At 36.7% G+C, this 22,083-nt stretch overlaps 1 protein-coding gene across 5 annotated transcripts in view; it reads left to right on the top strand.

Annotated features, from left to right (window-relative positions):
- The window catches only part of NDUFAF6 (NADH:ubiquinone oxidoreductase complex assembly factor 6), a 28,360-nt gene extending 7,364 nt beyond the window's left edge, over positions 1 to 20,996 (top strand). For 3 of the 5 annotated variants that reach the window (XM_069466202.1, XM_069466205.1, XM_069466203.1), the window contains 7 exons: positions 1,397 to 1,519; positions 6,701 to 6,757; positions 10,172 to 10,274; positions 11,677 to 11,810; positions 12,835 to 12,936; positions 16,617 to 16,673; positions 20,080 to 20,996. In XM_069466202.1, coding sequence (XP_069322303.1) covers positions 1,397 to 1,519; positions 6,701 to 6,757; positions 10,172 to 10,274; positions 11,677 to 11,810; positions 12,835 to 12,936; positions 16,617 to 16,673; positions 20,080 to 20,208 — 705 coding nt within the window. In that variant the 3' untranslated portion in view covers positions 20,209 to 20,996. Of the gene's footprint in view, positions 1 to 1,396; positions 1,520 to 2,282; positions 2,408 to 6,700; positions 6,758 to 10,171; positions 10,275 to 11,676; positions 11,811 to 12,834; positions 12,937 to 16,616; positions 16,674 to 20,079 lie in introns of all 5 variants that reach the window. The other 2 variants (XM_069466206.1, XM_069466204.1) reach the window with 2 other exon arrangements.
- Positions 20,997 to 22,083: the final 1,087 nt, after the last annotated feature.

Raw genomic sequence — 22,083 nt, 5'->3', positions numbered from 1 at the left:
AGGCTCTGAGGTGCAGGTGTGCCTGATGTGTTCAGAGAACAGGAGAAGGCCATTCTGGTACAGCAGGGAGCATGCGATGAGATCAGGTTTAGGGGCACCTGGGTCAGAAAGGTAAGGTCTTGGTGACCATTGCAGCCGCCTCGACTGAGTGAGATGGTCAGCCACTTGAGGGCTCTGAGCATAGAGAGACAGAGGGACATCACCTCTTGGTCATGTTTTGAAAGAATTACTCTTGCTGCTGTAGTATATGCCACTGGTATCTGAACACTGAACATTGCTAAGAAACCCACCCAGCACCAGGATCATTTTTTTTTAAAGAAATTTTTTATTTAGAAATAATTTCACATACAGAAAAGTAAAAATAGTACAAAGAATACCGATAGACCCTTTGTTAATATTTTGCCCCATTTGCTTTATCATTCTGTCACATATGTATACACACACATTTTTCTTTTTATGAATCATTTTGGAGTAACTTGACTGCACCATAGCCCTTATTCCTATAAACTTGAGTGTGTATTTTGTAAGAATAAGGATATTCTCTTACATTACCACAGTACAGTTATGAAGGACTAAATTTAACATTTACATAATACTTTCATTTTGTCTACCATCTGGTTTCCAGTTTTGTCAAATGACCCAATAATGTCCTTTATGGTGTTTTGTTTTGTTTTTTTCCTTCTATGTAGGATCCAATCTAGGATCATGTATTGTGTTTAGTTTTCATGTCTCTTTAGCCTCCTTTAATATGGAACATTTCCATAGCCTTTCTTTGTCTTTTATTGCATTGATATTTTTTCAAAACAATACTGTTCCTTTTTAAAAACAGAATGGTTCTCATTTAGGGTTTATTTTATTTTTCATCATGATTATGTTAAAGTTATGAATTCCTAGCCTAATATTACCTAAATGCTCATGTCCTCTTCAGAGAATCACAAGGAGGCATGAAATGTCCATCTGCCTCTCTGTGCTAATGTTAATTTTGGTCACCCAGTCAAGATGTCAGTATCTTTTCCCTTGCTACTAATAAGCAGTTTGTGAGGAGACATTTTAAGACCATGGTCCTCATCAAAATTTACCTCCTAGGTTTAGAGTTTGCATTGATGATTCTTGTCTGAACCTAAGAAGGCCATTCCTAATCAGTAGTGATTAAGGGAGACAGTGTAATAACCTTCTTTTTAAAAATTAATGAATGAGTTTATTTAAATGTACATACAGTAAAATTCACTCTTTGTTGGGCACAGTTCTATAGGTTCTGAAAAATGTAGAGTCTCTTGTATTCACCACTATAATAGTCATGATATAGGACAGTTCCATTAACTCAAAAAATTTCCTCAAAAATACTGATTTTTGAGACTGTAAGCAGTGTATTAAAGTATTTAAACCTTATTTACAGGTTAAGGACTCAGTCTCTGAGAAGACAATTGGACTGATGCGAATGCAGTTTTGGAAAAAAACTTTGGAAGATATATACTGTGACAATCCACCACATCAGCCTGTGGCCATTGAACTATGGAAGGTAAACAAAAATGCTACTTTTAATTTGTAAGAATATTATTTGAGCCTACTTTTTGATGGATACAATTTGTATAGTGGTGATTATAGTGGAATCTATCCTGAAAATATTCTTAGGCTCATGTAATGTTCAAGTCTATGTTAGTTTTGACAGAGGAATTTAAAAGTATCCACTGATAATTTGCGCAGGTCTTTGATGTATTTCTATATTAAAGGAAAAAAGAATCTGGTCTCTTTATATTATAAATTACTTAAGTATTTTCCACATATTCTGCTGCACAATTTAAATCCTGCAAATTTTGATGCAGTGGCAGGTAAAATTTTCTGTTCTGTCTGCCCAACAGCTCCTTACACCAGTGTTTTAATTCAGACTCTGGGCTGTAGAGTAACAAGTATTAATCTTTTGTGAAGGGACACTTACTCTCACCATTGTCCAGACACAAATCTAAGACTGCCTTGTCTAATTTGATAGAATTGTCTCTTCATTGATAAATTTTAGGTATTAGAGAATAGAAACCTATGGGCTAGAGTATTATTTGTGTAGCTAGATGTATATAGTAAATGGTTTTATATTAAAGCAGCTATATGGGTCCCTTATTCATAAATAGCCATGTGTGGTTTAGCAATAAGCTAACCTATGAATGGAGGAAGGGAATTAGGTGCCTTTTGTCACTGATGTGTGTCCCATTGCAATATCATGATTGCCAAAAAAGGGTTTCTGGAACAGCAGCCACCCACAGACCTGACAGTGGTACACCTTTTCTCAGGTCTGTGCACCAGCAGAGGCAGGCCCAGTTTCTGGGCCCCAGATTGACTTCACAGAGCCCCAGTAAAGATGGGAAGCCAGATCCCCCGACACTGGGGACTGAGAAGAAAAAGTGGATGGGAAGCTGTGAGTATTAGATTAGTTCTTTACCTCTGTTCATCCCACTTCAAGAAGCTCAGCCTAGGTGACTCAGTAAAGAGAAAAGTTTCTCTAAAATTCAGAACCCCTGTCTATTTATTATTTTATACAAAAACCTGACTCTAGTGGAGGTTGATGTTAAGACTTGGATTGAAGGTTCTGGCTTTTGTCTGGAAATATAGTAGAATACTGGAGGTTCCTTCAATGCAAATTTATCTTTCCTTGGCTTCTCTTACAAAACTAGAAGATATATCTTAATTGCAGAATGTTTACATATGTGCTGATTTAGGATTGCCAATTTGTACAATTTTAATTGCTTAAATTTTGATGGTTACTATTAGCTAGCTTTCTGATATGACCAGTGTTAAGGTTAATATGAATATTTGGAAGAGCAGGTAGTGTTCAGAGCAGTTGTTCTCTTTGTATTAATATGTTCTCTGTGCTTCCCCGTTCTGTTGGAGTGTATTCTTATTGTGACTCCAGTGAAGCTTTCCACTGGTTCTTTGAAGAGTACTGAGTTAGTTCTTTGTAAGATTAAATAGTGGGAACAATGGCAGTGTGTTGTCTAGAGAGCACTTTTCGGCTGTACTGTTTCATTGGTATTTTTAGGGTACAAAATAGTTGAATATTGATAATTTCTCATATGGGGTTCTCTATTTCTCCGTGTATAAATTTTAGATGCCGTTTGAATTTATGTTTATAGCCAAGGTTTTTATTCTATTTGGCTTCATTTTCCAGAGTCAATACTTTATTTAACAGATTTCCAAATTCCTTTAAATATTTATTTTTTAACTTGATCTCTGATTTTCTTTGGAATCAAACAGAACTATATTTTATAGTCAAAGAACTGCAGCCATCATAGCTTCAGTCTTGAGTAAATAGAGCTTTGGTTTTTCATTGATTAAATATTTATTGAGTACTTTTATGTGCCAGCCATGGTACTTGCTGGTCTGGTTACAAAGATCAAACATGCCCATCCCATTCAGACACGTATAAAATAAAACAAGAGCAGGAGTCTGTAATGACTCGTTGGCTGATTCCTGGGATTTGGGAGAGAGGCCTATTGGGAGAGTCCTGCTATGTAATAGCAGTAATGCTGAGAGTACTTTGGGTCTAACTCTGTGAAGCCCTTTTAGCTTCTATTAGGTTCCTGCCAGCCAATGTGGGCTCTGTTTTCCATACTCACACCCTTTGTCATGTAAATGTGCATTGATGAGCATGCTAGCCTTTACATTTTAGTATCAGTGACATCTGATTATCTTAGTTGAAATATAGGATATCCCTAAGACTTTGTTTCACTGCCGTATTTATTTATTGTGAAACTATATTATACTTAGTGTTAACATGGCAAAAAAACCAACGTTTTTAAAACTTATTTGGAAATAATTTCGAACTTAAAGAAAGGTTACAGAATTAAAAATAGTACAAAGAACACCTCTATGCCCTTTACCCAGATTCACTGTTAATATTTTATTTATTTGTTTAATCATTTGTGTACATTCACTCACATGTGTGCTTTTTCCCTTTCCCTCTCTTGCCCGTTCTCCTCCTCCCCCCACCCCATCTCCCCCTACCCTTTCTCTCCCTGTATATGTATGTATATTCACATTCATAATTTTTTTCTGATTCATCTGATTGTAAGTTAAATATATTATGGCCCTATCCTAAAAATTTCAGTGAATATTTTCACTGAATAGGGATATTTTCTTATGTAACCAGAAAAATTATTGATTATACAGTAAATTTAACTGTGATACAACACTTTTTATCTAATTTTCCATTTATTTTCCAATTTTGTCAGATGACCTAATGATGCCTGCTATAGCATTTTTTTTTCCCCTCCAGTATAGGATCCAGTCTTGGGTCAGGTCAGTTTGTCTTGTCTCTTTAGTTTGTTTTAATCTGGAACATTTCCATAGCTTTTCTTTGTCTTTTATGACAATGACAATTTTGAAGAGTGTAGCCCCCCCCACCCTTTATTTTTATAGAACACTCATTTTGGATTTTTCTGCTGTTTTCTCATGATTCAGGTTATGGATTCTTGGCTGGACTATTCCATAGGTGATGTGTCCTTCTAGGGTATCACATCTAGAGGTACACTTTGTCTATCTGTCCTTTACTGGCATTGTTAATTTTTATCACCCAGTCAAGATTTTGCTTGGTTTTCCCACTGTATAATTATAATTTGCCTTGCAATTAATCAGCCATCTTTGGGGAGATACTTTATGACTATGCAAATATCCTGCTCATCAAAATTTCTCCCTAAACTTAGCAGCCATTGATGGTTCTTATCTGATTCAGTCTTTACTATTAAGGTTGCAAAATAATAACTTCTCTACTCCAGCACTCTGTCCACATTTGCCAGTTGGCACTTAACATTCTACTTCAAGAACGAGCTCTCCCTCCTCTATATTTATTTATTTGCTTATTAATTATTAGTGTGGATTGAAGAATTCCTATTTTTTTCTAATAGTTTATTTTTTAATAGAAATGACTAGCACAGGGATTTATTTATCTATATTTATTTATTTATTGAGAGACAGGCTCTCTGTCGCCCAGGCTGGAGTGCAGTGGCACTATCATAGCTCACTCTAACCTTGAACTTCTGGGCTCAAGGGATCCTCCTGCCTCAGCCTCCTGAGTAGCTAGGACTATAGGCATGAGCCACCATGTGCCCAGCTAATTTAAAAAAAAATTTTTTTTGTAGAGACGGGTCTCACTATGTTGCCCAGACTGGTCTCAAACTCTTGGCCTCAAGCGATCCTCCTGCCTCAGCCTCCCAAAGCACTGGGATTACAGGCATGAGCCACCATACCTGGCCTCCTAATAGTTTATAATTCATTCATGTACTTAATTATTTTGGTGTTCTAATTGTCCCCGATTTGGGCAGTGGGAGTTGCTTCAAACTGGCTCCTATGTCCTTGTGACATGCCTTCATCACTTTTTGGAGCACTTTCTTATTTTCTGGTGCAGTAAGATTCAAAGATTATCTTGAATTTCTTTCTTCCCCCTCCTCTAGAATCACCCATTTCTCTAGAGCCCTGATTCCTTTGGGGGAAATGATATTAGAGACCAGTGTTTGGGCACTGCATGTGCTATTTCCTGCTGGAGTGTCTTTACTTTGCTAAGGCAACAGTTTATCCTGCAGATTATTTTTATTGTAGCTTTAGTTACTCTTTTCATTTTCAGAGAAGTGGTTATTTTTGCTAAATAGAATCTTTATCCTATGGAAAAAATTTTGTGTGTAATAAGTGAGCATAGAAGTCAGGGTGTATCACATAGTAGAGAAACTCAGTATTTAATTCTTTTTTTTGAAAGTGGAATCATTAAATTACTAACAGTATTGGCCGGGCGCAGTGGCTCATGCCTGTAATCCTAGAACTCTAGGAGGCTAAGGCAGGAGGATCACTTGAGGTCAGGAGTTTGAGACCAGCCTGAGCAAGAGCGAGACCCTGTCTCTACTAAAAATAGAAAAAATTAGCCAAGCAACTAAAAATAGAAACAAAAAAATTAGCACCTCTTGTATTATCCTGGATAGAGGTGGAGCCCATTCTACTAAGTGAAGTATCACGAGAGTAGAAAAACAAACATCACATATACTCACCATTAAATTGGTATTAACTGATCAATACCAAAGTGCACATATGGTAGTAACATTTATCGGGTGTCGGGCAGCTGGGAGGAGGGAGGACGAGATGAGTATATTCATACCTAATGGGTGCGGTGCACTGTCTGGGGGATAGACAAGCTTGAAGCTCTGACTCGGGTGGGGCAAAGGCAATATATGAACCTAAACATTTGTAGCCCCGTAATATGCTGAAATAAGAACTTAAAAAATTAAAAAAAAAAGAAAGAAAGAAAAATTAGCTGGGTGTGGTGGCCTGCACCTGTAATCCCAGCTACTCGGGAGGCTGAGGCAGGAGAATCGCTTGAGCCCAGGACTTTGAGGTTACTGTGAGCTAGGCTGACACCACAGCACTCTAGCCCAGGTGACAGAGTGAGACTTGTCTCAAAACAAAAAAAAATTAGTAATAGTATTGGGGGAAAAAAGACAGGTTAGTGAAAAAGTATTAGAAATATCTTTACTTGGAAATATTTTGAAATATTCTCTAGGGACATTTTCTTTTTCCCTGATAATTCTTTAACACAATGTCTATCTGGTGATGAATTATTATAAATGTTTCCTTACTTAGTTTTGCATTTGGTTTGTTTATGTTACTCAAATCTACAGAAGTCATTTCTAGTACTTTCTAAAAACTTACAACACTCTTGTTTTTCTAGGCTGTCAAAAGACATAATCTAACTAAAAGATGGCTTATGAAGATTATTGATGAAAGAGTAAGTTGAAATTGTTCAAGTCTTGTTTTTTTTTTTTCCTACTTAAGCATCTTCAGGGAGAAAGTATTTTAACGTTTTGGAGGAAAGAAGCTTTTAGAGAACCATGCCATTTTATCCGTACTTTATCCCTGCATGCCACCCACCTCAGCCCCCTGCAACGCACACCTTAAGACAGACAGGCAGAGATAGGCACCAAGGCAGAGGCATGTGTGTGTTGCACAACCAAATCCAACTATTTTGGTTTTTTCAAATGGAAATTTTCATACTTATACAAAAGTAGAGAGAATACTGTAATATACTTTCATGTATTTGTCATTCAGCTTTAATAGTTATCAATACATGTCCAATCTTATTTCATCTATATTCTACCAACTCCCCTCACTGATCCCTATTGGAATATTTTAAAGTAAATCCTAGGCATTTTATCATTCGATCTACAAATACATATGTATTTTTAAACGATAAAGACTTTTTAAAAACATAACCACAATATGATTATTATACCTTAAAAAATTACTAATAATTCCTTGATATCATCAAATACTCAACTAGTCATACACATACCTTTAGGTATACCTCAGTACTTGGATCTGTGTCCAAATAGTAGAGGGAAATAAAGAAAGTCTGATAGTTCCAATGAATGGAATCCTGTACTAAATTCTTAGAACTGAGTTCTGGGTCCAACCCAGCCTGTGAATTACTCTGTGACCTGGCCTAACTTGCATAATCTTTCTGATATATTGTTGTATCGGTGTTCTCCTTGGCCTGATATTTATCACATACTGTTGTCATGCAAATGTTAGTTTACTCAGTTTATTTAGATATAATCTGTTAATAACTATAGACTATGGTAATAATAATTATAAGCCGAAAAGAGTTCGGTAGTGACTTAAGCATTGAAGACAAATTGTTCATTAAGCCTACAGGGTGAATTAGCACTAAGAAAACCTATTTTTCTGGTGTCTTGTTTTCTGTTTTTATCAGGTAAAGAAAATTAGAGAACTCAAGACAGATGCCTTTTTTGTTTAATGAAAAATAACACTTGGCATTTGAAAGGGGGTTATTTAAGAGTAAAGTACTGGGATCAAACATTGATCTATAGATTCAATGCAATTCTTATCAAAATTCCAGCTTCCTTTTTTGCAGAAATTAACAAACTGATCCTAAAATTCATATAGAAACGCAAGGGACCCAGAATAGCCAAAACAATTTTGACAGAGAAGAACAAAGTTGGAGGACTCACATTTCCTGATTTCAAATGTGAGTACTACAAAGCCAAAGTACTCAAACTGTGTAGTATTGTATAGGATAGACATATAGATCAGTGGAATAGAAATTAGAGTCCAGAAATAATATAAACCCACATATTTATAGTCAGTTGAGTGACAAGGGTGTCAAAACAGTTCAGTGGGGAAAGAACAGTCTTTTCAATAAATGGTGCTGGAACAACGGGATACCCCATGCAAAAGAATGAATTTGGACCCTTACCCCACATCATATACAAAAATTAACTCAAACTGGATCAAAAACCTATATGTAAGAGCTAAAATTGTAAAACTCTTAGAAGAAAACATAGGCATAAGTCTTTATGACTTTAGGTTAGGCAACTGTTTCTTAGATATGATGCCAAAGGCACAATCAAGAAAAGAAAAAATAGATAAATTGGACTTCATTACAATTTAAAACTTCAATACAGTAAAAACCCACAGAATGGGAGAAAATATTTGCCAGTTACATATCTGATAAGGGAGTAGTCTCTTAAATATATAAGGAACTCTTAAAACTCAGCAATAAAAAGGCAATCTAATTTAAAAATGGGCAAAGGATTTGAGTAGACATTTCTCCAAGGAAGACATTGAAATGACCAATAAGCATCTGAAAAGATGTTCAGTATCTTTTCATTTGGGAAATGCAAATCAAAGCAATAAAATACCACTTCACACCCATTAGGGTGTCTATAATAAAAAAGATGAACAAGAATAAGTGTTGGTGAAAATGTGAAGAAATTGAAACCCTTCATACGTTGCTAGTGGGACTGTAAAATGGTGCAGCTGATTTGGAAAGACAGTTTGGCAGTTCTTCAAAAAGTTAAACATAGAGTTACTATAGACCCAGCAATTACCCTACTAGGTTCATACTAACCAAGAGAAATGAAAACATAGGTCCACACAAAACTTGTATACAAATGTTCGTAGCAACATTATTCATAACAGATCCAAAGTGGAAAGAACTCATAACCTATTAATGAGTGGTTAAAATGTGGTATATCTATGCAATGCAGTATTATTCATAATTTGTTTAGTTAAAAAGAATGAAATACTGATAGATGTTCCAGCACAGATGAACCTTGAAAACATTATGTTAAATGAAAGAAGCCAGACACAAAAAACTGCATATTATATGATTCCATTTCTGTGAAATGTCCAGAATAGGCAAGTCCGTGAAGATAGAAAGTAGATTAGTGGTTTGCCAGGGCTGAGAGGAGGGGAAAATGGAAAGTGACTGTTTCCTGGATATGGGGTTTCCTTTGGGGATGATGAAAATATTCTGGAATTATATAGTGGTGATAAATGCATAACTTTGTGGATATACTAAAAACTACTGAGTTGTGTTCTTTAAAGGGACAAATTTTATGGTATGTGAATTATGTCTCAATTAAAAATATGTGAAGGACTTATTTTTTTCCTGGGATCATTGCTGATGTGAGTTTCTCCTGATTTATAAAAATGGGGTAGAGCTGGGGATAGAGTCTTTGTAAATGTATCATCATAAAAGTGGCTAAATGTTCTTGCTCTAAGATTTACATTTTTCTGTTTCTTGAATACAGTGTATTTAAGTAATCACCCCTCTTATTTTATTAAGCTTGGTTACTCTTGGGGCCCTGGTTACTATTCTCTTCGTTTTCTGGAAGAGAATAGAAGAACATGAGCTCAAGAATCAAAATATGTGGGTTTGAGTTCCATCCCCACCATTTATTAACTATGACCTTGGATGTGTTACTTAATGTGTTCATGCTTCAATTTCTTCATCTGTAAAATGGGAAAGTATTAATTCCTTATCTCTTGGGGTAGGTTAGGATTAAAAAGATAATGCCTCAGGTGCTTAAGTAAGAGCTCAGTAAATTCAGTTTCTCTTGATACCTTGGGCTTTAGAAGGAATTAAAAATTAAGCCCATTTCATGCCCATGGTGATTTGTGTATTAGGATTATTCCAGAGGTTTATTTTTAGGGGTGATTTATAAATATTGAATGTATAGAACTTTTAAGATTTTAATGCTATTTTAATCTTATTGTATATTATTTTATACTAAATATTTTTATTCTTTATAATTGAGTTCTTTAGGACAAAAAAAATAGCACTTTTATAAAATATTGACAGTGAAACAAACTTTATTTGCATTTTCTTTGACTGTAGGAAAAAAATTTGGATGACAAACCATATCGTAATATCCAGGAACTAGAAAATTATGCTGAAAACACACAGAGCTCTCTTCTTTATTTAACACTAGAAATATTGGGTAAGTTATTTTTCTATTTTATACTTCTCTTTTCAAATAAAACACCTTTAAAATTTTACTCTTTGGCCGGGCGTGGTGGCTCACGCCTGTAATCCTAGCACTCTGGGAGGCCGAGGTGGGCGGATCGTTTGCGCTCAGGAGTTCGAGACCAGCCTGAGCAAGAGCGAGACCCCATCTCTACTAAAAATAGAAAGAAATTATATGGACAGCTAAAAATATATATAGAAAAAAATTAGCCGGGCATGGTGGTGCGTGCCTGTAGTCCCAGCTACTCGGGAGGCTGAGACAGGAGGATCCCTTGAGCTCAAGAGTTTGAGGTTGCTGTGAGCTAGGCTGACGCCACGGCACTCACTCTAGCCTGGGCAACAGAGTGAGACTCTGTCTCAAAAAAAAAAAAAATTTTACTCTTTCATAGTTTGACAATCTAACCAGTTTAGCACTGAAGTTTTTCTTTGTATTATTACTAGCTATGAAGGAACGACTTTTTTCCCAGCATTTTTGGTTTTGTTTTGTTTCTGAGCAAGAAGAGGAATATATGTGTATATTATCTTTCTTTGGAGGGCAGAGTAATCCAAAACTCAGGCTCTCATACAAATACTTTAGCTACCTCGTGAGAATGCTGTAATTAATAATCTGGGAATTACAGATCGCTTTACTTTTTTACTGTAGCATCTGTTACAGGCCTGTAGCTTGACTCTTCCTTTTCTGTCAATAATACTTCCCCATGTTTAAAAAAAAGAAAGTAAAAGAAATAAAGCTGCATTTATAAAACTTTTCATGAGATTTTTCTTTCTCCTCTCCTTTAAAAAAAACCTAGATGATTCTATTCCTTCTCTGACTTTGCTCCAAGTTAGTGAGGTCTTATTGTAATGAGGAAATTATTTGGGTTAAGGACAGTACCATCTCATTTGAAGATGGTAATATTAATATATCTTTATGCCACCCTAAGAGAATAATACAGGTCACCACTGAATTTGCCAAGCCTGTTCTGCCTGCAGCCCAGTGACATGTTTGCCATCACAATGAAAGGAAGGAGCAAAGACAGAACATTTATTAAGCATATACTTAAAATGAAGTCATATGGAAATTGCACGGAGGAGAAGAAATGGAATACTTGCGATGTTTTTCCATGATAGCATATTAAAATTCTAAATGTGTTCTTGGTGTGCTATAGTCTGAGGAAAACTCTTTTATTTAGAAGTTGACATTTATATACCTGCTAGCGGTAAATGGTCAACTTGTCTTTGTGCCCATTTCTTCCCTTATAAATCCTGTTTTTCAGATATCGAATAGGGTAAACACCTACTTTTACGTGTTTAGGTGATTTCTCTATGCTATTTCTATCGATTTGTTATGCACTTAAAGAGAATAGAGCAGCCCTGTTTAATTTCTGAAATCATAGGTATAAAGGATCTTCATGCAGATCATGCTGCAAGTCACATTGGAAAAGCACAAGGCATTGTCACTTGCTTAAGAGCAACGCCGTATCATGGCAGCAGAAGAAAGGTGTTCCTTCCCATGGATATTTGTATGCTGGTAAGGCTGTAATTTGCACCTTCTAATAATTTACCTCAGGAATGCAGGAAGGGAAGTTACCTCTTGGTTCTTTGGTTAGTCTAGTTGAGTAACTACTTTGAAAGGAATGCTTATTGCTTACTGCCCATGGTCTTCCTCTTTTTGCCCCAAAGTTATCAAGTCAGAATTTATCTGTCAGGCATTTTAGGTCTCTGGAGGAGCTATGAGTAAGAAGGTTCAGAGAACCTCATTTGGTATAGCTTCATGTTCTCTTCCAAGCCATTGCAGTAATTATTCCTAGTGTTCACCCTAGGCTGTTCTTTATTTTATTTTATTGGAGGAAGTAATCTATTTAAAAAATCTTGTTTTTGAGAACTTTGGTTTTCTGTATGAGATTCGTCACTGGCAGGGCACGGTGGCTCACACCTATAATCCTAGCACTCAGGGAGGCCGAGGCGTGTGGATCGCTTGAGGTCAGGAGTTCGAGACCAGCCTGAGCAAGAGCGAGACCCCCATCTCTACTAAAAATAGAAAGAAATTATCTGGCCAACTAAAAATATATATAGAAAAAAATTAGCCGGGCATGGTGGCGCATGCCTGTAGTCCCAGCTACTTGAGAGGCTGATGCAGTAGGATCGCTTAAGCCCAGGAGTTTGAGGTTGCTGTGAGCTAGGCTGACACCACGGCACTCACTCTAGCCCGGGCAACAGAGCAAGACTCTGTCTCAAAAAAAAACAAAAAAACCCCAGAGATTTGTTATCGTCTGTTCTTTTAAGTTTTTTGTATATTGGTTTTCTTGTGTATTTTTGTTCTACCTAGAGCAGTCATAAATTAACATCTTGTTGAATGTTCCAGGGGGGTGTGTGTGTGTGTGTCTATCTATATATGCATGCGTATACACATATACACACATATATATACACCTACATGTATTTTTAAAGAAAAAGAGGCATTATACTGTAAATAGTGTTCTATCACCTATTTTCTTAAGCTGAGTTAGTTTTAATTGCGCTTTTAGATTCCTAACATAATTTTTCCCACACAGCATGGTGTTTCACAAGAGGATGTTTTACGAAGGAACCAAGATAAAAATGTGAGAAATGTAATATATGACATTGCCAGCCAGGCACACTTGCACCTAGAGCATGTAAGTAGACCCTTTTTGTCAAATCATTTAGGAAATTATAATTTCTAGATGTGGCTATTCCCAGAGCACGTATGGTATTCCCAACTTGGCAGTCTTTATTCCCTTTTTCATTGAATTGCCAGTAGATTCATCTCAGGGACTTTTGTTAACTTTTCTCACTTTTAAAAACTCTCCCCTCTGTCCCTCTCAGCACACGAATGCACCTTTACTGGGTAAATCAAGGTTGAGCTTTCTCAGGCAGGCTACTCTGTGTTCTATCCACTCACTGTTTCTCTCTCAGAGGACGGGGTGTCTTTTTGCCTTGCCAAGGCTGAAGCCTCTTCTTCCTCTTCTAGGACCTCATATCCTCAGCAGTCCCCAGCTGGTGTTTTCAGTTTGCTTCTCTGATAACTTGCCCCATTTATCTTCTGGTTTGTTGTTACTGCCTTCTGAGTTAGCAGGCAGCCTGTGGCCACTTGGTGTATCTTTTTCTCTCCCAGTGGAACTTTTTGAATGAGTGGTCTTCATTCGTTGTTACCTCAGGGCCTCACCTCCGTGGCACTGCTCATCGTGCTATGATTTAGCTTCCATCCTCTCCACTCTAATAAACAATCACTAGTAAATAGTCTCCTTATTACCAAATTTAATGGTCATTTAAAACTTGTTCTTGATAACTCTTAGTCCTTTTTGACACCATAGACATTTTTTTCTCTTTGAAACTTTCTTTTCCTTCCTTTGGGTCTTTGACTTGGCTTCTGAACTTGTTCCTTATTTCTCCTGCATGTCACTTTAGTTGTTCCCCAAGAGTTAGTTCTTCATCTTTTCTCAAACTTTACCTGGTTTTCTGTTTGGGATTTGACACTGTTGACTATCCACTTCTTTCTTGAAATTGTCCTTCATCTCCATGATGTTATTCCCTTCTGATTCTCCTTGAACGATTCCTTGATGTCAGTGGCTCCTGAAGACTTGGTAGAAACTTTTTGTTTCCTTGATTCCCCTAATGCTAATTTTTCTTGGTTCTTCTTGTGAACTTTTTTTTTTAACCATCAGTGTATTCTGAAGAGTTGGTCGTTTATCTGCATACCTCAGGGCCTTTGTATTTGCTATTTTTCTACCTTCTGTCCTCTCCCCACCGATAGTCTGTGCTCAAATGTCTTCAGAAAGATCTTTCTTGGCCACCTTATCTAAAATAATAGTCTCCCTTTCCATCACCCTCAGTCCCCTTACCCAGCTTAACACTTTTCACTATCTGACATTTTAAAAGTTTGTTTATTGCCTCTCCACTCCATGGAATATAAGTGATTTTGGTTCTATGCGGTATTCTTCAGGATCTCAAGTTCCTGGTCCATCATAGGCACTCGATAAATATTTGTGAAATACTAAATAAATAAGTAATCAAATTGTAAGCTCTTTGAGGACAAGGACTCTCTCTTAAGCTTCCTTTGAATTTCCTAAAGAATCTAACACAGTTCTCTGCCTTGATAGAAGTATAGATAAAATACATGGAACTTTAGGTGAGAAATTACTCAGGACTAGCAGAGTTTAGGGTAAGATGTGAGCATACGACAGAATCAAAGAGGAAGGAAAACCTTGGATCTGTGTGGGAACCTGAGTAGTCCCACTTGATGGATATGTAACACACCTGAGAAATACAAATTCCCAGGCTTCGCTCCATGGAGATTGGTACAGTAAACCTAGGAAGGGGCCAGGAATCAAAATTTCTAAATGACTTTGAACAGCCAGCTTTGAAAACTACTAGCTTATAGGTTATGTGCAATACAGTGCTGGAAAATAGGCTGGAAGGATGAAGAAGATTATGAAGTTTTAGGGGCTTTTGAGAGGCCTTAGAGCATGGTGGATGAGAGTGCAAACTCTCAAACCAGAAGCCTGACTTTAAATTGTGGCTCTGCCATTTACTGTCCATGTGATCTTAACCTCTCTCTGTCTCAATTTCCTTATCTGTAAAAGAGGATCATATTAGCACCTAGCTTAAGGGTTACTTGGATAAATGAGTTAACATATATAAAGAGTTTATAACAGTGCCTGGCACATAGTAAGTGAAATATAAGTTAGCTTTCATCATCATCATCATCATCATCAACAATATTAAGTAAAGCAGTAATATTAGTGTTTCAGAGTAGAAAACTCTGAGTTTGAGACAAGAGTTTGGGGGTTGGGAGATCAGTGAGGAGACAATTAGGAGAGGGAGAAAGACTATCTAGCTTAGAGACTGTAGATGTTCATATATGTGCTTGTATGTATATATATGTATACACATGCACTTATATAACTGAAGTAGAACCAACTAGGCTTGGTAACTAATTTGACTGTGGCAAGATCAGGAAGAGGGAAAGTTGAAGCCTAAACAAAGAATTCAAGTACAGATGATTATGGTGCCACTCAGAGACTACAAGTAAAACAAAGAAACAAAAAAAGAAACTACAAGTAAAAAAAAAAAAAAAAACTACAAGTAAAAAAACAGTGGTATGTTTGGTGCTGATCATTAGACTTTAAATTAGCTGCTGGATATAATTGAATTTGAGGGGATTAGAGGACATTTAGGGAGATGGGCTATTGAAGAATGCAGGCTTGTGACTTTCAAAGGAGGTCTGGACTGGAGATAATATATTTGGGAGTCATCCACATAAAAGGCCTATGATTAATGCTCTAAATTTGGATGGTGTTGCTCAAGGACAATGTACGTCTCGACAAGAGGACCAGGGCCAGAAAGTCGAGGCCCACTGCCATTTATAAGGTAGAAGGAGAAGGAAAGAATGTTCAAAGAAATAGGAGAACTGAGAGCCGGTGTCTCTTGAAAAATCAAGGGGGAAGAGAATTGCAAGAAAGGAGAATATTAAAGTTTTACATGCTACAGAGAGATTGAAAAGAAAAGATGGTTATGGTGATTAGTAAATCATGGATGATCTTAGAGCAATTTAGAAATGGCTGGGGGTAAAACCAGAGTGCGGTGGGTTAAGAAGTGAGTCAGGAAATAGAGGGTGAGTATCTGCTCTTCCTGGCATAAGAGACAACATAAATGAAGGCATGGAAACAAGAGCAAATGCAGCATGGTGGGCATCAGTCAGAGTGGACCAGGCATTCACAGCCCACAGTGCTAGGGAATTGGGTTGGATAGATGAGCCTAGAGTCAAGATATGACAGCCTTACAATTCCAAGATAAATAGTTGAGACTTGACCCACCAAGGAGTTAAGTTAAAGAAAGTAAAAATGAAATCGTGACGCAAGGACATTAGTTTGGCTGGCTGTGTGGAATGAATTAAAGGTCAGGGAACAGAGAGGCAGGAAGATCACTTAAGAGGATCTTACATTCATTTAAACAGGAGATAATGTCATTCTAAGCTAGGAAGGTGCTGGCACTTATTAACACAAGTATTTCTTCATTTACCCTTTGCAACAGCTAGAGAGTCAAACTTACTACAAGATAATGTAAGATAGTTGGAAAATGCCAAAGCCAATCTGTAAGAAAGAATAGAATTTTTAATATAGTGGTTACTTCTTCCTGAGTTCTTTAAGTTTAGGAAACTAATTTTAATCTGCAGAAGATGAGATGTTTTCTTGCTTTTGAGAGAGGCCCTAGCTGTGTTGTTAAATTGCTGGTGTTGCTGTGTGTTCACTTACAGAGGGAGAGTGTTTATTTGTAGAAAAATTCCAAACCAGTTTCCTTATCTCTTCCTTTTTAGGCAAGGTCCTTCCACAAAAGTGTTCCTGTGAAAGCACTTCCTGCCTTTCTTCAGACGGTAAGTAGATTAACAGAGAATGCTGTATAATTAGTGAAGCAGATGTGTATGATCTCTTTTTACATTTTGTAAAGTTCCCAGTGCAGTTCTTTAGTTTGGACCCTTTCTTTTTGTTTCCCTCCCTTATGGTGAGCTTCATTAGGTACATGATGCTTTTGGTGATAATCATTTCTGTATTTCCCAGAGGCAGTTGAGCTGAGTTGTTAGCACTAAGTCTGCAGCCAGACTGCATTGGTTTGAATCTGTTTTGTCCCTTACTAGCCGTGGGACCTTAAGTTCCTTAACTACTGTATTTCTCAGTTTACTCATAGGTAAAATAGGAATAATAGAAGAAACTACCTCATAGGATTGTTAGGCTGAGTGTAGCTATATAAGTTTTACTTACATTTATTAAGTTTTTCTCCGTACTGACCTGACCGTATGGTACCACTGGTTCCTGAACCGTGATTCACAGACCAGCGCTCAGCTGGCTACATCAGAATAACCTGGAAAGCTTTTTTAAAAATATATAGATTCCTGGAGTCTTATTAAATAAGACTCTTGGGATTGAGGAGGAGGCCAGTTCCTAGGAGAATCTTTGATTTTAAAAAGTTCCCCAGGTGATTCTGATGTGTAGCCAGGTTTGGGAACTGTTCTAAAATATATAGAGAAATGATAATCACTACCCATTACTTGGTACCCATTATGGAACAGGCCCTGAACTAGGTCATTCCATACCTTTTTTTAGTCTTCCTAGGAATAAATCTAGGCGTGGCTACTTCATTTTATTGGTAGAAACCAAGGTTCAAAGATTTGTATATCTTTGAAAATTGTAAACTCATGTGTTTTCTATAATACCAAATCTATGATATTGTCTATCTTTTCCCCCTAAAATATATTTAAAAATTTATTTCGATCCCGTCACCTCTTCTATCCTAATTTTCAGGTCTGCACGTTTGAAATCATTTTGTTTCTTTATTGGGTTTGCTTATTATCAAAGTAATACATAAATATTTTAAATGTTCACATAATAATGTAAGAGAAAGCAAAAGAAGAAATTAGAACCCTCACAATTCCATCCTACCCAGAAATAATGTCCATTCATCTTTTTGGACCTTTTAGGTACATGTAAGTGTTTATGTATTTTTGCATGTGTCAACACATACTGTTCTATATCACCCTTTTTAATGGCCATTTATTTGGTGGATGTACTATCACCTGTTTAACATACTAAGTGAGCTCCATAAACGTTAAGGATTTTGTTTTTTTCAGTTTTGTGATAAAGATTGTTCTCAACTTTGTCTTCCCATTAGAATCACTTGGGGGGGCTTTAAAAAAAAAAACCAAAACAATGCTTGGGCCCCTTTCCAGACCAACTAATTAATAATACCTAAGAGGCTAGAGCCAGGCATTGACACTTTTTAAAAGCTTCCCCCGTAATTGTAAAGTGCAGGTAGAGTCCATCCAGTGGTTCTCAACGTGTGGTCGCTGGACCAGCAACCTTCACCTCACCTGGGAACTTGTTAGAGATGCACATCTTGGGCTCCACTGTAGACCTACTGGTTCAGAAACTCTGGGGCTGGGGCCAGCTCTCAGGTTCTATCCTGTGCCAAGAGAAACTAGAAGGATAACATGGCAATTCCTGAGGGAGGGACTGCTTCTATCATATACCCTCATTCTTTTTTTTTTTTTTTTTTTTTTTGAGACGGAGTCTCTGTCTTGCTGCCCTGGGCTAGAGTGTAGTGGCATCATCGTAGCTCACTGCAACCTCCAATTCCTGGGCTCCTGCCTCAGTCTCCTGAGTAGCTGGGATTACAAGTGGGAGCCACTGCACATGGCTGATTTTTCTATTTTTAGTAGAGATAAGGTCTCACTCTTGCTCAGGCTGGTCTCAAAGAAATATTTTCAGTTTTTTATTCTCTTTTAAAATTGTTGATATTTGCTATATACAAATGAATATATCCATATATGTGAATATATTACAAGGTATAGCATAATAAACTCTCATGAACTCACCACTCAATCCAGGAACTAGAGTGTCACCATTAAATTGCATTCATGTATTTTCCCCATCTTATCCCCCTGCCTCTTTTAGGTAGGAATCCTAAATTTTGTGTGTATTGTTTCCTTGCTTTTCTTTTTTTTCTTTTTTTTTCCCCACCCCCCTTTTCCCTTGCTTTTACTCCAAGAAGTTTTCTTCATTTTATATATGCCTAAACAATATGTTCCTTGGTTTTGTTTTTGAGCTTTATAAAAAGGGATCATTTTCTGTTTGTCTTCTAGAACATATAACACACTCTTAATGTTTCTGAGATTTGTGCAAATGTTGCATCTAGCTGTAGTAGGTTCTCTTCACTGCAGCATAATATTTCATTGTATGAACAATTTATCTTTTTGTATCAAAGAATTTCTGGATTGTTTCCAAGTCAAGTTTTTTGCTAATATAAAATAAGGCAGCCGTGCACATTCATGCATGTATCTCCTGTTATCTGTAAGTTTAGTGTTTTAAAACATAGATAATGAATTTGTTTGGATGTACATGGCTATATTAAAAATGTATAGGACAAGGGGCTGGAAGAAAATATAATAGTTTTTGTTTTCTTTCTTTCCATCTGTGTATTCTAAAAAACCTATACACATAATCCCTGTGTTGGGTCACTCTGGTTCTGTGCTGCAGAACTCCAGGGGGCACTGTGCACATGGACTGGGAAGGAAGTGCTGCCTCTGAGAACTGTGGAGTACAAAACTAAAAAGTTATTAAAATAAAATATAAATTTATAAATGAATAAAGATACAACCAAAAAATAAAGAGTACTGTACATCTTTGGTGTTTTCTGTCCTGCCACTATCCTGGTGAAAACTTTGTCAACCTTTATGTGGAAGGGCAAGGATGGAGTGACGTTTGTAGAGACCTGTGATTATTCTCCCTGGTTGAAAATTGTGTGTTCTAGCAAGAACATAGAGACCCATTCAACTTTTTCACACAATAAAGTAATTTTTTGAAAAGACAACTTGAGCCTTGAGCTCCCCTCTTATGGCACACTGCATTTGGGGGTAAAAGTGGGGAGGATGTTTGATTTTCCCTGATTGAAACCTCCTTTTTGTATTCCAGAGAATCTAGTAATAACACCAGGCAAACATAATCTCTCTAATCTTTTACATCTTGACCAGAGCATTATATTTTAGGACCAAAAAAGGCTTGATATTCCTAGTACTAGCTCTTGATACTGTTTTATTGGCCTAATAGAAACTTCTTAGGTGATGTCTTTATTTTCTATCCCACTTTTAAAGTTCTCATTTAAATTGTTATTATGTAGACGACCATTTCAGGGAAACTAAAATAGCCTTAATACTTATAGTTTTTCTTTAGTTTCTTTGAAAGATTTGATCATTTTATGATCTAGTGACCACTACTTTCTTTTTCCAGGTTTCTCTAGAGGACTATTTAAAGAAAATTCAACGAGTGGATTTTGATATATTCCACCCATCTTTACAGCAGAAGAATACATTACTTCCACTGTCTTTGTATATTCAGTCCTGGAGAAAAAGATATTAAAATAATTTCATGGCACTGATACTCATTTACTTTTATTCTAATAGTTTTACAAAAGTATGATTGTTTCTGTTTAGAAACAACAGGAACTGATTCTGTTTACTTAAGGGGAAGATGAATTTATTAGATGGGTGTGGAGTAGCTCACAGAATTAAGAAGTTGCTGTGGGACTAGGGTACCAAGACACTGCTGAGATTCTGCCACAGGCCCCACAGTTGGCACCACCAGCCCAGACGATGTCAGCCAAGCCATCCCTGGGAAGTTGGACCCTAGGAGGGAAACTTAGTTTAGCTGTGCGTAGGCAGTAAGCCATGCTTCAGCCAGAGGGAGGGAGAGAGAACATTGTCATCCTCCCTTCACCTTGGGAGGGAAAGGGAAAAGGACTCAAGTTACCGCGGGGGTTTGCATGCTGAGCAGCTGAAACTCAGGTGTTCAGCACAGCTGGAAAATGCATTTATTTAACGGTCACAAAGAGTGAAGTTAGTATTTGAGGAGTATCAGTCACTGTATTGAGGGCTTTATATCCCTAACACTTAATCTTTACAATCTAGTGTGAAAATTTATCCATGATGATCATTTCTTTAAGGTAAGGCAGTGACTGGCAATACCTTTAATTTGACTTTAGCTCTGGCCAATCTAGAAGCTTTTACTTTTTTTGTTAATACCACTGCTTCAGTCTGTCATTCAGCATTACCATGATCATGAACAAAATTGTACTGACAAAATTTGTATTAGTATAAATTACATTAACAATATTGTATTGAACATCTGTTAAGAGGATGCTACATTTTTAAAAAATTAATATACATTGTGCGTATACTTTCATTGATATTCTCATTTGAGTTTCCTGAAAACCCTATGAAATAAGGCATGATTTTGTTCATTAAACTTTTAAATTATAAAGGACATACCAATTACAAAAACCAAAATTCTTTACATTGCTGGTAGTTAGTCAATCTGGAATGTAAATGAGTTTCTGACTCCCAAGACTAAGATTATGCCACAGTTTTCTTTTTCCTGCATTTTTGGAGGTCTTGTCGACTGGCCCATTGTCCTCTATCCCATGTCTCTTAAGTCTTTGGTTTCAGCTATGAATTAGTGACTACTTAAATTGTGAGTAGCTTAAAATATTACATTTTTGCAAATAAAATTCAAATGGAGATCTTTTTGAGGGCAAGAGTACATTCATCTTGGCATCCCCTAGTACTTAGAATGGCTTCTGATTTAGAGCAAGTAGATATTAATAAATGTATAACTGAATGAATGTACAATGTGGTTGTGTATGTTAGTAAACTTTTAGTTGATACTGATGCTGAAAGAATATCCTGTTTAATTCTAAAGCTTGAGAGAGCCATTTAGCTTGTCTTCAAAGGCAAGTACAAGGAAATGGGACATGTTTCCTCTTGGGATTCTGAATGTTCCAGGGGTGAAAAGTTCATTAGAGAGAGTCTTTGTTAGGGAGTATTGTCTGCAGGTCTTCCCAGGTTAAATTTGGCAGCAATCATCTGCTAAGCATCTTGGTTCCTGTCTAAGGGACTTAAAAAGAAGGGTTTAAACACTAAACTGGATTATGGATTCTTTACTGGAGTAGAAGCCAATTTACTACTAAGTAAATCATTTCAAAATACTTTCTAAGCCATTTTAAATTTGATGCTTAGAGATTTGGATGAACTAAAATTACCAATCTCCTGAAGATTAAAATAGAGTCTTATTCATTGAAATTTACTGTACTATTAATTTCCTGGCATAAAAGATACTCCATTAGAGGGTGCCAACATTCTTTTTTATTTTTCAAATCTCGGAGTTTTTATTAGAATATTTTAAGCCGGGTGTGGTGGCTCACGCCTGTAATCTTAGTACTCTGGGAGGCCAAGGTAG

The sequence above is a fragment of the Eulemur rufifrons genome, chromosome 3 (assembly GCF_041146395.1).
Source record: "Eulemur rufifrons isolate Redbay chromosome 3, OSU_ERuf_1, whole genome shotgun sequence".
In the NCBI taxonomy this organism is placed as follows: domain Eukaryota; kingdom Metazoa; phylum Chordata; class Mammalia; order Primates; family Lemuridae; genus Eulemur; species Eulemur rufifrons.
The sequence above is the reverse complement of the archived record's forward strand: the minus strand, read 5'-3'. Positions and strand labels throughout refer to the sequence as shown.